We start from the raw sequence: 13,321 nt of genomic DNA, 5'->3' as shown, positions 1-13,321 counted from the left end.
CGGATCGTAATTTCAGGTATGATCTAGAGTAACGTTACGCTTCAAGCGTACGCTATCCTTGTACGTTTTTCAATGTTCCGCTGTTTATATTTATAAATGAAATACAGGGGAAAGCATTTGTTATTCACCTTTCATTTGGAGCATAAACCGTTTCTACATTGATTGTTTTTCAATAGTAAACGTGAGACAGATCTGTATCTGTCTTGGCCCGTGGGGTCATAGAATGATTTAGTCGCCAAATTTTTGGTTAAACAAAACTAACCTTGAGGAACTAAAAAAGCTAAGTAAATAAAAAATGATATAAGCCTTTCGAATTTTTAAAGTGCTAGTAACGATAAGATGAAATATGACTGGTTGAAAAACTTCGAAAGTTAAAAGATGCACAAAAGACACTATAAAAATAGTCACAAAAACAGATTAAGTTTCTTCGCGTCTGTTCATGTGACACCAGGTCATGATGACGCTAACAGCAATTTCCGGTATGATCGTTGTGAAGGCCACATTCAATTTTAAAAAGTGTTCTACGCTTTTCACCAAATCTTGTGGTGATCACTGGCATCGTATTAAAACGCAAACTTTTGCAAACGTTTTCCGTCATCATTGTTCAAGTCCTGATATTTACATGTTTGGACAGAAATGATTTAAAGTAGTCATTAAGAATCTCCGAGATACTTCTCTCTATGAATGCCAAAGTCTTATTTTTAGTCATTTGTGTCTTGCGTCTGCCTTCCTGTCTGTGACACGTCATGTGGTGTGCTTAACTTCCAGCATCGCTAACTCCCCCAAATCGATAGATATAGAGATATACTCTCAGGAAAAAATAGTTCAGGCTTCAGAAGTGATCCATCGTTTTATTGCTACAGCTCTGTTTCGTATGGTCAGGAGCTGACCACACTCATTAGGCAACTTCAACGAATGACCGGTAAAGATTCAAAAGCTGGCTATATAAAGTAATAAAAAACCGGCAATTTAAAACAAGCAGCTGCTAGGTGATAAAATATAGCCTGCGAGCAAGCTCTCTTGGGCGGGAGGGGGAAAGAGGAGAGAGCTTGCAACGATGTCTCAGGAATTTGAATGCCGCCCCCAATACTCCCCGCGGCTCCCTGCTGTCGTAGCTGTCAGAATTTGGCCAATCAGCGCAAACCGGAAACGACAGCAAACGTAAACAAACCGTCTGAAAGGTACAATGTTATCAGATACACTTCGAAAGACGGGAATCCTTGCTGACAAAATTATAGTTTCTCTGATCGAGTATGCCTACCGTGTGCCACAAAAATCAGAAAATTTTGTGAAGGATTTTACTTAATTGTGAACCCACTAAAAGCCGATTGACCAAAAGGTCTAGGTCACAAATGTCGTAAGCTTCTCAATGACCTCTTTTCAGTCTCGCATCGTGGTCTAAGACTGTTAAACAAAGCACGACTCCTTCGCCAGGAATTCTCCAATTTCCACCGTTTTAAAGGTCGAGTGCTTCTTAGAAGTTATTCTTTCGATTTACCGTTTCAAAATTGTTTATTTTCCGTTTTAAAACGGCACACTTGAGTCCACAACATGTTAACAATATGGCGCCACCAATTTAATCCAAGATTAATGAATAAATCAAATGATGCTTTGACGTCACACAAGTAGGGGTGAGTGGGTCCCCTCTCTCGCGATATACGCGACAAGAATGAATTTTGATTGGCCTGCTTTTGTTGAAGACAATCAGAACAATACATCCCGAGTAGGAGAGGGGAGAGTTTAATGAATAAATTAATGTACCGATTTGTGGCTACGACTAAGAAAAAAAAAAGAAGAAATCGACCCGTTTGTAAACACGGTATGCCCCTTCAGGGCATCCCGCGTAATAAAAGTTAAAGCGCAGCAGTTTTCTCAAATGTGGATTTCAGCATTTCTTAAAGATGACCTTTGAAAGTTAAAACGGGTTAATGGTTCCCATGGCACCTAAACATCGAGCACCTCTGCATTCCTATTATTCCAAGCGTTCACTAAGTCAGAAACTGTCTCTCTTTTCCCCCCTTCCTCAGCGTGCACTTGCGATCGATCGTTCGATTCGACATGACCATTCTTCTGCTGTGAAACATTCGCGTTGTTTGCGGTGAGGTCTGCATTCGAATCTTTAGAATTCTTTGAATTTTCTGAGCATTCTGCAGCATCTTGCGAAAGTCCCGGAGAAAGCTGCAAAACCTCACTATACTTTTCTGTTTCGTTTTCGCATTCGCGTTTTCCATGCCCACCATCTACATCATGCAGAGTTAAATTTATGCGCGTGCTGCTCGTGCAACAAACCTTCCAAAGGTTCATGATTTCTTGCACAACTGTCACCCTCGCTAATTTGCTAATCAGACGAAACCATCCTCTCTTGGACGAAACCGAATGCACCATGTTCAAGCTACCTCCTCTTGCTCTAATCATCGATGCATACCGTACCGCGTACCAACGCTCGTGCCTCTGCGCTGATATACTCTCAGGCTGCAATTATAGTAATTAAACTATACAGGGCTAAATACAAATTTGAGGAAGGTGAGTTTTTCTACCCTCCCTGTACCCTCCGCATGAAGCTTGGTCTTTGTAGCCCTCTCGCCAACTCTTTAGCGGCAGCTGAAAGCAATGGAAGGGTCGCAGAAGGCTGCAGGCGAAACAGTGGCGGTAAAAATTTGCCTCGCTGCGTTGTGCTGCTCTTTCCTTTTTCCTTTGTGCCTTTTCGCTCTCGCAAGACTTGTTCTCTTATGCTATATCCACCGGCTTTAATCCTTACGAGCTCTTACGATTCCGCTCTCTTCGCCATTCAACATGCTATCATTGCCATCACGTTTTTGTTCTAACGACTCCAGAACCCTCTCTGCTCTGTTCTGGCCTGTTACTCTACTTCTTGATATATGACCAGTACCAAGGGTTCGTGTGATTTAGGAGAGTGAGGCGAAGGAAGGCAGTTAATGTTAAAAAGAGGTCTTGAGTTGTTGCTAAGGTATTTTGGCATATCATTAATATGCTGCTGAGGGTGAACATTTGAATCGTAACATTCATCATTGTGTGGTCGTATCTGGCGCTCGTAGCATTTCAACCATAAGCCACATTAGAAGGAAAAATCGCTAAACTTTGGACGAAAGAAAGTAGGGGTGTTTTTTTTATTCCAGAAATCAGAGATAACTCAGCCTTCTTTAAAATCTGACCAAAAATTTGAAGGAGAACCCCCCCCCCCCCCCACCCCATACACACACACACACACACACACACACACACCCACACAGTGACACGCCACTTCCCCTTTAAATGACATGCAAGGAGACATTAACAAAGAAATATTCAAAACTATTTATTTTATCGCATATGGTAGTTATCGTACTTGTTTAATAAGGAAGGATCGAGTTTCTCCGTCCCGTGGAATTGCTAAACCAGAAATCATGCAGGGGACTGATTAGGCGCCCGACTACAGAGGGGGAGGTTGAATACCGACCGTATTGCCTACCCGCTGCTGTGCTAGTGCTGTACGCAACACTGGCACCTTTTTATTTTTTTCGTCCCCAGGAGCCAACATGTTATAGGGTCCTTCCACCGGCGATCCTCTCCCCCGAAGGGGAAACTTGGATACCTGATTTATTTCTGATTTATGAGTTTGGTTTCTGGTTTCTGAAAACGCAAATATTGGAATTCAGGAAATAACTGCGATCGAGTCTTAGTTTTCTGGGGCCAGATTCACAAAGTCCTCCTAAAGTCAAGATGTACTGTCTCAAAGTATTGTTTATTAGACTATTCTTAAGAATTAATGCTTGGGATACATCTTAGACACAAGAGGACTTCCAGAATTTGGGCCTGATTTCTAAAATTGGAAATATGGCTTGGCTGCAAAGCTTTCTGGTTTTGATTTCATCTACAGCCCTTCACTAACCTGGCAATGACAAAGGCCATGTAACCCTTTAACCCCTAATATCAAAGAGCAAATTCTCCCATCTTGTCCCCATACTTTTCTTATAGAAGTACTGGGAAAAATGTATTTAAATTTTAAGAAAATTCACCTTGGGTGATCATATGCTTAATTCTTATGACCTCATTGGTTGAATAAGCATGGATATTACAAGGAGAAATTTGATGTCAATCACTGTTAGGGCTTTAAGGGTTAACATTTGTAGTTATCTTGAAAACCTCCGCTTTGTTAAGTACGACTTCTTAAAAAAAAATGTCCGGGTTTTCTCTCCATGCAATGAAACTGAAAACAGTTTCTCATGTCACGACGTCATTCATCAATAATACCTAGCGTGTGCTCAGTTATTTGAAGTTTGTTTCGTCAGCAAATCACAGGGAGCCCACTCAAACTGTGAGTCTTATGTGTGACCGTTTGCGGTTTTCGAAATATAAGAGAATGTATGGGAATACCGAAAGACTCGTGTTAACAGTGAAACATTGCGTGGAATATTAGCATTTAAGTTCACAATAAACTTTAAAGGAGCTGCGCCACTTATTTCAGTTAGTGTCACTTTCTGTTGCCAAAAAACATATTTGAATCGGTGGAGTCTTTAAAATACTGTTTCAGTTTTGTCAACAATAACCTTAATAGCGCACAGAAAGATTCATTTATCTTAAGCTGGAAGCCGGTAGTACCATGATCTAAAATGCTAAAGCAATTGAAGTGACTTAAAGTGCGGCGATTTTCAGCTTGCCGTAAGTGTTTGAATATCTGAGAAGTCCATTCCGTGGCTAAATGCTCACGTATGCGTGTGGAAAAATGTCAGGAAGTCTCACCGACGTAGCAGGCGTTACGGCGTACGCATATCAATTTGAAGCCCAAAGACTCACAGGACCCGGGGGGGGGGGGGGGGGGAGAGGTACTCCGTTATGTAAACTAAATAGGCACGTGAGGCACCAAAGGGTATGATGTTTGAGCCGTTTTGGTCTGAAATAAGGTAAAGATTATACCCATTCTCGTCTGAAAATGGGTATGGATTTTAGAAGGCAGGTGTGACAAAGGATATCTCATATCTCGGTCTGAAAGAGGGTCAGGGTTTGGAGAACCGAGCCTCACACCCCCACCAAAACTTCTGTGGAGTAGCCCCCCCCCCCCCCCCTTCCCCGGGTCACACAGTCATAGTTAGCAATCTCTTTACTTCTGTTTCAGTTTCCAAGATGTCGATACCAGTAACCTTATTTAGTGATGTCGTACGCAAAAAATTCACCCAAGAATTCGAAATCATAAGTGACTGAAACATTATTTTAATTGAATTAATCAGGACGGAAAGCCGAATAAAAGCTGGAACAAGATATAAGAAGGGCTGCTTAGAACGAGAACCCTCAGAGGCAACTGAACCGGCAATATTACAAGGAGCTGCCAAAAAAACTTAGGCCTTTCCTACACTGGAAGATTAACTCACAGGTTTGTTTCTACATCACAGATCAAGTGAAAAAGTGATCATAAAATAGCAAATGTTTAGTTACACGAGTCAATCGTTCTATTTACCTTATCACTTCAAGCTAGCATTTGATCAACACCCAATTTCTCCTCAAAGTTTTTAAGCATTCAGCAGAGCTCGTAAAACTTCCTTGATTATAAATATTTCTACTATATGATGTAACAAATACCTGGAGATCGTAATGCCAATTACGGCGATTTTGTATTCAGTTTATAAAATAGTTTGCAAGATTTCACCAATTTACTGATTCTCCTTCAGTCGGTAACCAACGATACAAAATAGAAATACATGAAGCAAATTGCCGTCAATCACCAAACCAAATTACCGGGTTTTCTATCCGTCCTGTTACTGTCCGTCTCCGTCAAATTGTTCACCCAATTATATCAGCCAAACAGTACTCATGCAAAGCAAGATTATATAACTCTACTTACCTCGCAGTGTTGATGTTACGGATTACAGTGAGTGAGTGAATGACTTGCTTCGACGCCTCTCGCATTGAAAAATGAAACTTTAAAACCCCGAGTTATATTTTTATTGCAGGAAAGCGAAATTAGTTTATCACATTTCACGTCATCATGCGTTAAAAATGCATTTTAACAAGAGAGGATACCTCATCCTCTCTCAAGGGTCTAACAAGAGCCTTGAGAAAAAGAGATGGAAGATTAAGGCCCTGACTAATACTGATTTCATTGTTATAAATCCTGTCAATTTCAAAGACTGTGCTTCACTTTATTGGGGAAATTTTCTTAATTGGTCATCGAATTAGACTTTGTTTAGAAATCGTGCCGAACTACCGTGCGGGAGGTCGCGGGTTCAAACCCCGGCCGGACCACCACTCAAGGTCTTTAAATAACTAAGGAGAAAGTGCTGCCTTTGCTCTGACATCTGCAAATGGTTAGACTTTCTAGTCTTCTCGGATAAGGACGATAAACCGTAGGCCCCGTCTCACAAACCTTGTTTGTAAATAACTCTGTGGGACGTTATGAACCCACTCACTGTTCGCAAAGAGTAGGGGACATAGTTCCCGGTGTTGTGGTCTGGTCTTTGTGCGTATATTCCGTATATCCCGGGTCCACAGTAATTGGCCTTAGCTGTTAAGGTATCCCTGTCCATATTGGACCAAGCTAAATAAATAAAAAATAAATAAATAAAAAATGGTGACGAAACTGAAACATACTAGCGTAGGCTGATTTTTAAAGGGAAGTGGTAAAAACTACTATACTCAAACAGGACCCGCTGAAACCACAAAATAGATTGTGGTCTGCCTGCCTGCATCCCCCTTCTTCAACCTCTAAAGATGGTGTCTCAATTGCATGGCCACCCCTCTATCCAGCATTAGAAAATGGTAATGAGATTCAAACCTCACTTTTCATGTTTATCGAGCAATTTTGACTCGTGCTAGCTAAATATTTCTTGGTGTGTAAACTCAACGGTTTAAAGTCTTCGATAAGCCCCCTACCCCAGGCAAGGTGGGTCCCCTTCGAACAAACTTGTAATGACCAATTCCCTAAAATCTGAAAAAACAACGACATTTCCAAAGAATAATTTTTTGGGGAAAATAATTTTTTTGACACGCTTATTTAAAATGGGTTACTAGTTACTTAGCAACAATCCATGATGCATCAATCTTAAATTTCTTTAATTTTTGAATTTCATTAGACGGAAAAACTATCGCTGTTACCTGGATATCGCTTACTGTTACGTCATACATAGTGAATAATTTACACATACCGATTTATGACCCATTTATCGGTCCGATTAGTACAGGTTCAATCGCATCCATGGCCCAATTTACACCGTTACAATTTGTCGGCCCTCTTAGTAGGCTCAATCTCATGGGAAAATTTGTCGGCTGATTTCTTTTTCTGTTGGTGTAGCGCGGGGGAAAAATCGGCCTGATTCAACAGCAAAAAAAGATTGTAGCACTGCTACAGGTTTTCATAAATTGGGTCAACTTTCGTCAGCTAACCTGCGTAGCAGAGGTATAATCATGGAAGGGAAGGAGGGGGGGGGGGGGGGGTGGTGCGAGAAAGTTGACCGAATAAAGGGGGTACTAGGGAGAGGGGTTCCCACTCCCCAGTCCCTCTTTCTCTCTTTTTCTTTCTCTCCTCTCCTCCCCCCCCCCCCCCCCCCCCCAATTCACGCCTGCTTCTCAGGCTAATGTCCAGTCCCTCATTTTCTTTGTCCAATTGGGTCTAATCGGCCCGATTAATCAGTACGTGTAAATAAGGCCTCAAATGGTGGCTGAGGTCGAAAAAAAGGTGCAGCGCCAATGAGTAAGTCTTGTTAATAGGACATAAAAATTGAGCTGACTTGAATTCCAAATTCAGTCACATTCCATGCTTAAACTTTACACACGAGACTAGACTACGAGCAGTCCCTCTCTTCTTCTCCTAAGTTCTGTCACGATCGCGCGATTTCTTGCGAGGGGCGAAGAAACGCGGCTCCAATCTCTCCCCAATCCCTTTCGTTCACTTTTTTAATTTGCATAATTTTACCGTCCTTTGCGCGCGTGGTCTGAGGAAAAAAGTAGAACTGCTGGCAGTGTAACACAGCACATGCCCTTATAAAGAAACAGTTTAGAAGGTTTTTTTGCCTCGGGAAGATGGCGGCCGGACGGATTTTAATCTTGAAAAAATTGGCAATCTTTTTCAAGTTCTTCCTGTGCATTATATTTTGCTCTTCCTAGGAGAAATCATTAATATTTTCATATGTCATGTCAGAGGAGAGATTCATTGTCAAATACTGAGCAGTTTTGACCAAAATACAACAGAAACTCTCACTATATATTTTTTTTTAAGATTCTGAGCATCTGTTACTTTATTTATGTTACATTTTCTACTAGTCTCCACATTCTAACATTTAACATTACACTTCTAAATACTGTAAATATAAAAATAACTTAAATGTTAAAAATTTGTCTTTGAACGTCGTTGCTTAACACTGTTATTAACAATTCAGGAAAGATAACTCGTGAAACTTAGTCGAAATCCAATCAAAGATTAAAAATTGACTCTAAAATATTTAATCACATCAAATCAACCAAGATATAAATCAGGGACTTCCCTAGTTTTGGACCGGTCACAGACTTCATTGCTTGAAAAACTATTAGTGTTCGCCACGCAATCTCACCTCCTAGGGTTGCGTGACAAGACTATAGAATGTTTGACGACATTGATTGGCTCAATGTGATTAATTTAGTTTGGGATTTTGGCCAAGTTATTCACACATTTTCTTTGTAATTTACCTAATTTTGGCTAACTTGTGGAACGAAAGATAAATATTGAAATAAGACGATTGTGGAAAGACGAGTTTTCACTAAGTATAATATTTTCGTGTCGCAGTGTGGAACACATCAAGCCTTCTGGGGCAGTTACTGTTTCCTACATCTTTCCTGATCTAGGGGAACATTTCTCATTACCTGGTTGGGGAGTGTACCCAACAGCTGCTTCATATGATGGAGGAGGGGCGTCCGGCTGTGGTCCGACGGGGTAAGGAGCGAACGAGGGTTCGGTAGCTTGGGATGGGTAGGCTGATCCAGCAGGGTGCAGAGGATAGTCAGGTCCAACAGCATTCAGTGGATTCATTTGTGGGTATGGAGCACCAGCATCATAAGCTAGAGAAGGAGCGCTCGGGTGTGGCCCGGCCGGATAAGGAGGCTCCGCAGCTGAATTGCCAGGTGGGTAGGCTGGGGAGCCATCTTGGAAAGCTGTATTCCCTAAGTCCATCTCCGCCATTGGATAAGCAGGCTGGTTATCGTCTGTAGCATTAGAAGTAATCATGGATGATGCATTAGAGGCCAAGACAGCAAACGGATCCATCGGATCCACCTCCCTCGGGGGCGTGGCACTCTTGTATATCTTTTTCTTTAAGATGTAGTAGCTTTTTCCAGTCTTAGCTCGGAACAACCAACGGTAAGGCCAAGTCATCATTAAAAGGGTAGCCAGCCAGAAGTACCGGGCTCGAATCCACCAGGGCTTCACCTTTAAGTCCACGTAAGCCGAGATCCTCTTGTTCAGTCCAGGGATTTCTCTATTAGCAGAGAAGTCAGTGTACATATCACGGTGACGGTTCCTGTCAATCATGGCGGACACTTGTCTGTTGTAGTCATCAGCCGTCTCCTCATCACCAAACAGGACACACGGATCGATCCTTACTCGAGTGACGGAGGCTGAACTGAGCGCTGGCATTTCTTTCTTGGAAACATCAACCCAGGAACCGAACGAGAACTCATCTTGATCCACGAATGTCACTACTTTCTCCGTGTACGTTTCCGTGCGTGACTGCGTGTTTCCATTCGCGTCCGTGTAGTACACGACACGCGTGCGTGTCTCGAAGTGGTAACACTCCACGGCCATGTTTATCTTGGGTTGGACTTGGTGCATTTTTTGTATGTAGCCCCAGGCTGTCTCGTCCTGCATAATGTTTAACAGGTACTCAAGCTCGTGGCAGAAGATGCTCTCTATTAAAATGATCACGGGCGAGCTGGACATTATCACAATGGCAAAGGTTCTCAAGCCGTTGAAAACACGTCCGTACTGGGTGCATTGAGAGATTTCACAAGCCTCAAAATAGATCAACCACAAGTAGAACGAGAAATACAGGTGCATGGAGATAAGTCTCCACAAACTTGCATTTCTGTACAAGCCTCGTTTACGGCTCAGTTCTTTCTCGTCGTTCTCTTCCTGGTATTCCTGGACAGCTTGTTGGTATTCCTGTACATTCCGGTCGAGCTCCTCTTGACTTCCGGCTCTGGCAACTTGTCCCAGTCTTCTCTCCAGTTCACCACCAACTTCCTGCATCCTCCTCTGATCCTCCCGTTCCTCTTTAGTCTCCTTGCATCCCTTAATGCACTTAGCGCAGAAAAATATGACAAACGGCAAGAACAGCTGCAAGATTGTAGCACCAGAGAGCACCACAGGCACGAGGTATGGGATGTCATCAAAGTTGATTGGAGCTGCACGAGGTGTTTGTGGCTCCCAGGGTCTTCGAGTTGCAAAGGTACGTGGGGGACGCCGAGTTGTAGTTTTTCGTGGAGGATTCGTGGTTGCCGTTCGGCAGGCGCGTCCTCGTCTGCTCCAGTATGAACTGTAACTGCCATAGTTATCCACACAGAGAGAAAACCTGACAGAAGGATACGAGCCACTGCAGAAAGACACACCCAGGTCTCCGGGTCTTTTTCCTTGGTAGGCAAAATTCAGTTCTGTGCCGGCAGAGGGGGATGGGGTGAGGCACTGTTTGTTAATAGAACATGTCACGCCAGTGTAACCGGAAGTACAGAGACAGAGCGTTTCGTTACCGGAAGTGTAAACGCACTTCGCTTTATTGTCACACGGCTTTGACGCGCAAGTATTGGACATGTGATTCACCCCCCTGCACAATAGTCTCAATTTTGGCTCGTCACGCCAGCCATTGTAATGCACCGACCAGGTCTTGGTGATGCACTCCGGCCGTAGGGCCAAGTCCTTGATCCTCATGTAAGTCTTATCGTTATAATTTTTTGGCGTATAAGCTCCTGTTACAACCCAATAGTCGTCTACATACTGTAGATACAACTGCCGGCTGCTGTGCTTGAAAACGGGACGAAGATTACGAAAAACGCCTTGTTGGCGAGCGAAATAATCCCGAGTGAGATCGTTCAAAACACCCCCCTTTCCATCAGTGAAGTTCTCATTCAAATAAAGTCTGTCCGAGTTGCATTCTCTGAAGTCTTTATCCACGCAAACGGCTTTGATCATGGGCGACGAACTACTAACCGAGACATAGTAGTTGGTTTGCTCGCGATTGTTGAAGTACTGCCACGAGCGAATTAATCCATTGAATACATCGTTCCTGTCCAGACTTCCAGCACTAAGCCAAACATCGGGATCAACGGCACTATTGACCCTAGCGGCGACTCCAAAATATTCTTGTAGATCTCGACCAAACGCCAAAAATTTTACGCCTTTGCTGGTGGTGTAGTAAAACAACAGATTGTCGTTTTCTCGTCTGTAAACCGGGAAATTATTGTGACTGCTGTTCTCCCTGATGTAGACACCTTCGATGATTTTATACGGCATGGTTTCCTCGTTGATGTTTTGGAAGAAGATTCTTGGGCATAATGTCTTAGAACTTGAAAATGCGATCAAAGTGCTGAGCCCAAGCCAAAGTGGAAGAATTAGCCGTGCCATGCTTACAAGCTTTGCTGCAACTGCAAGTGCAATTAAGCGAAAATGAAGTGAGGTTTTTCCCGTAATTGATTTTGTATTCAGCCATGTCGCAACACTTGGATATGCTGTAACGGAACTTACGTAACGCAATAACGTAATACATGTAGTCTAAAAAACAAACAAACAAAGCAAAAGGGAAAATGCCATCACATATTTTACTTACTGGAAACTGAAGTTAACTGTAATCAGTACTGTAATATGTATGACGCAATGGGGCAAATCACGGAGCAATTTCCTCACAACGGCGGCATTTGGTATCCGTGTAAACAGCACCCAGAGCAATGTCTTTTAAAGGCGAAGTATCACGCACATTTGCTCTCATTTCAAAACCCAAAAATGTTTGTCTGTCAGCAGAAACAACGAAATAATTGTCAAGTTTGTTATAAATTATCACCCCAGTACAATAAAACTGTCGATTAGTGCCTCTGGCCAGAGACAGAGTAGGTCAGTATGGATTGAAACTTGAAAAATGTTAGGCTAATGTTTTTCAAGTTCTCGCATTTTTGTTTCCAAAATGCGCTAGAACAGATCACAAGTTGTTACTTTCTGGAATTGAGTTGATTTCTTTCCTCTCGTCATTCAAGAATTATTTGGCAGCTGATTGAAGGTCTTATGATTTCAACATTTTTAGCAAAAGATATAAAAAACCAACCCCATGATACTTCCCCTTTAACATCCTTTATATATAGAGTCTGTTAATAAACCCTAATTTAAGAAAATCAGATGCGTCTTGGTAACGCAAACGGAAGAGAATATAGTCTATTATATGAAGGTAGTACATGAATAAAATTTTATAACGCGAGAGGAAGGTGATTATGCTAAAGACATTCAGTCTGTCGTACAAAATCGGATCGTGAAATGATTGTCTACAGTAGATCGTGCTTTGAGTTGAAAAATAGCGCGACATTTGCGACACATTTGAACCGTGAAAAAATAAATTTCCAGAGCGTTGAGTTGAAATATACATGTATGTGAGAAACAGTTTTCAAAGTCAATTTCCTTAATGGTCGTTAATTTCTTGGAAGGTTAACTCCGGTAGGCCATGATTTCCCCGGCGCTAATTTGCGTCGTTCCGGTCATTTGTACCCTAAATTATGAATCTGTCCACGTTTATAATGTTGTATGTCACGTTAATTTCTTGGAAGGTTACTTTGTTCCGTGACCCGATCCGGTAGGCGTTGATTTCCGCTAATTTCCGTCGTTCCGGTAATTTGTACCCAGAATTCTGAATTCCGTCCTTTCAGAGGAAGTTTTTGATCGAGAAATAATGCACTTTTATTTCGCAATAGTTTTAAAACAAATAAGGTAGTTAATGGCGTGACACGATTAAAATATACCTTTCTGCCATCTAAGACGTGTTGTGAAATTTGTCAGTGCGTAATGCGAAACAGGAGTTAACATAGTTCGACACCCACTTCACAAAATCGAGTGAAACATTTCACACGACATATGGCATTACTAAACAGTTCTGAAAGAAGGTAGGCTATAACATCGTGGCCAGAACGCTTGCGACGGTTTCATAGACCATTACACTAAATGCTGTCTCCCCCTCCCCCACGTGGTGGTGGTGGTGTTTACAGTCTGAATGATTGCAGTGGACTGATCAACATCGACTGACGTAGGCGGGGGGGGGGGGGGGGGGTGGGTAGCGATCTTAAAAGATGTCGCAAGAACAGGTCTAATATCCTTTTCGCTACTCTTTAATAG

The 13,321-nt window shown here is 42.3% G+C and overlaps 1 protein-coding gene across 1 annotated transcript; it reads right to left on the bottom strand.

The window, feature by feature from the left end:
* Positions 1–8,182: 8,182 nt before the first annotated feature.
* Positions 8,183–11,664, bottom strand: LOC146458443 (uncharacterized). The gene has a single exon (XM_085090813.1). The coding sequence runs from the start codon at positions 11,573–11,575 to the stop codon at positions 8,789–8,791; it is 2,787 nt and encodes a 928-aa protein (XP_084946939.1). The 5' UTR covers positions 11,576–11,664; the 3' UTR covers positions 8,183–8,788.
* Between the last annotated feature and the right edge of the window lie 1,657 nt (positions 11,665–13,321).

The sequence above is a fragment of the Pavona decussata genome, unplaced genomic scaffold (genome assembly GCF_977016875.1).
Source record: "Pavona decussata unplaced genomic scaffold, jaPavDecu1.1 SCAFFOLD_233, whole genome shotgun sequence".
NCBI classification, from domain to species: Eukaryota; Metazoa; Cnidaria; class Anthozoa; order Scleractinia; family Agariciidae; genus Pavona; species Pavona decussata.
This window is presented reverse-complemented; position numbering and strand designations above follow the sequence as displayed.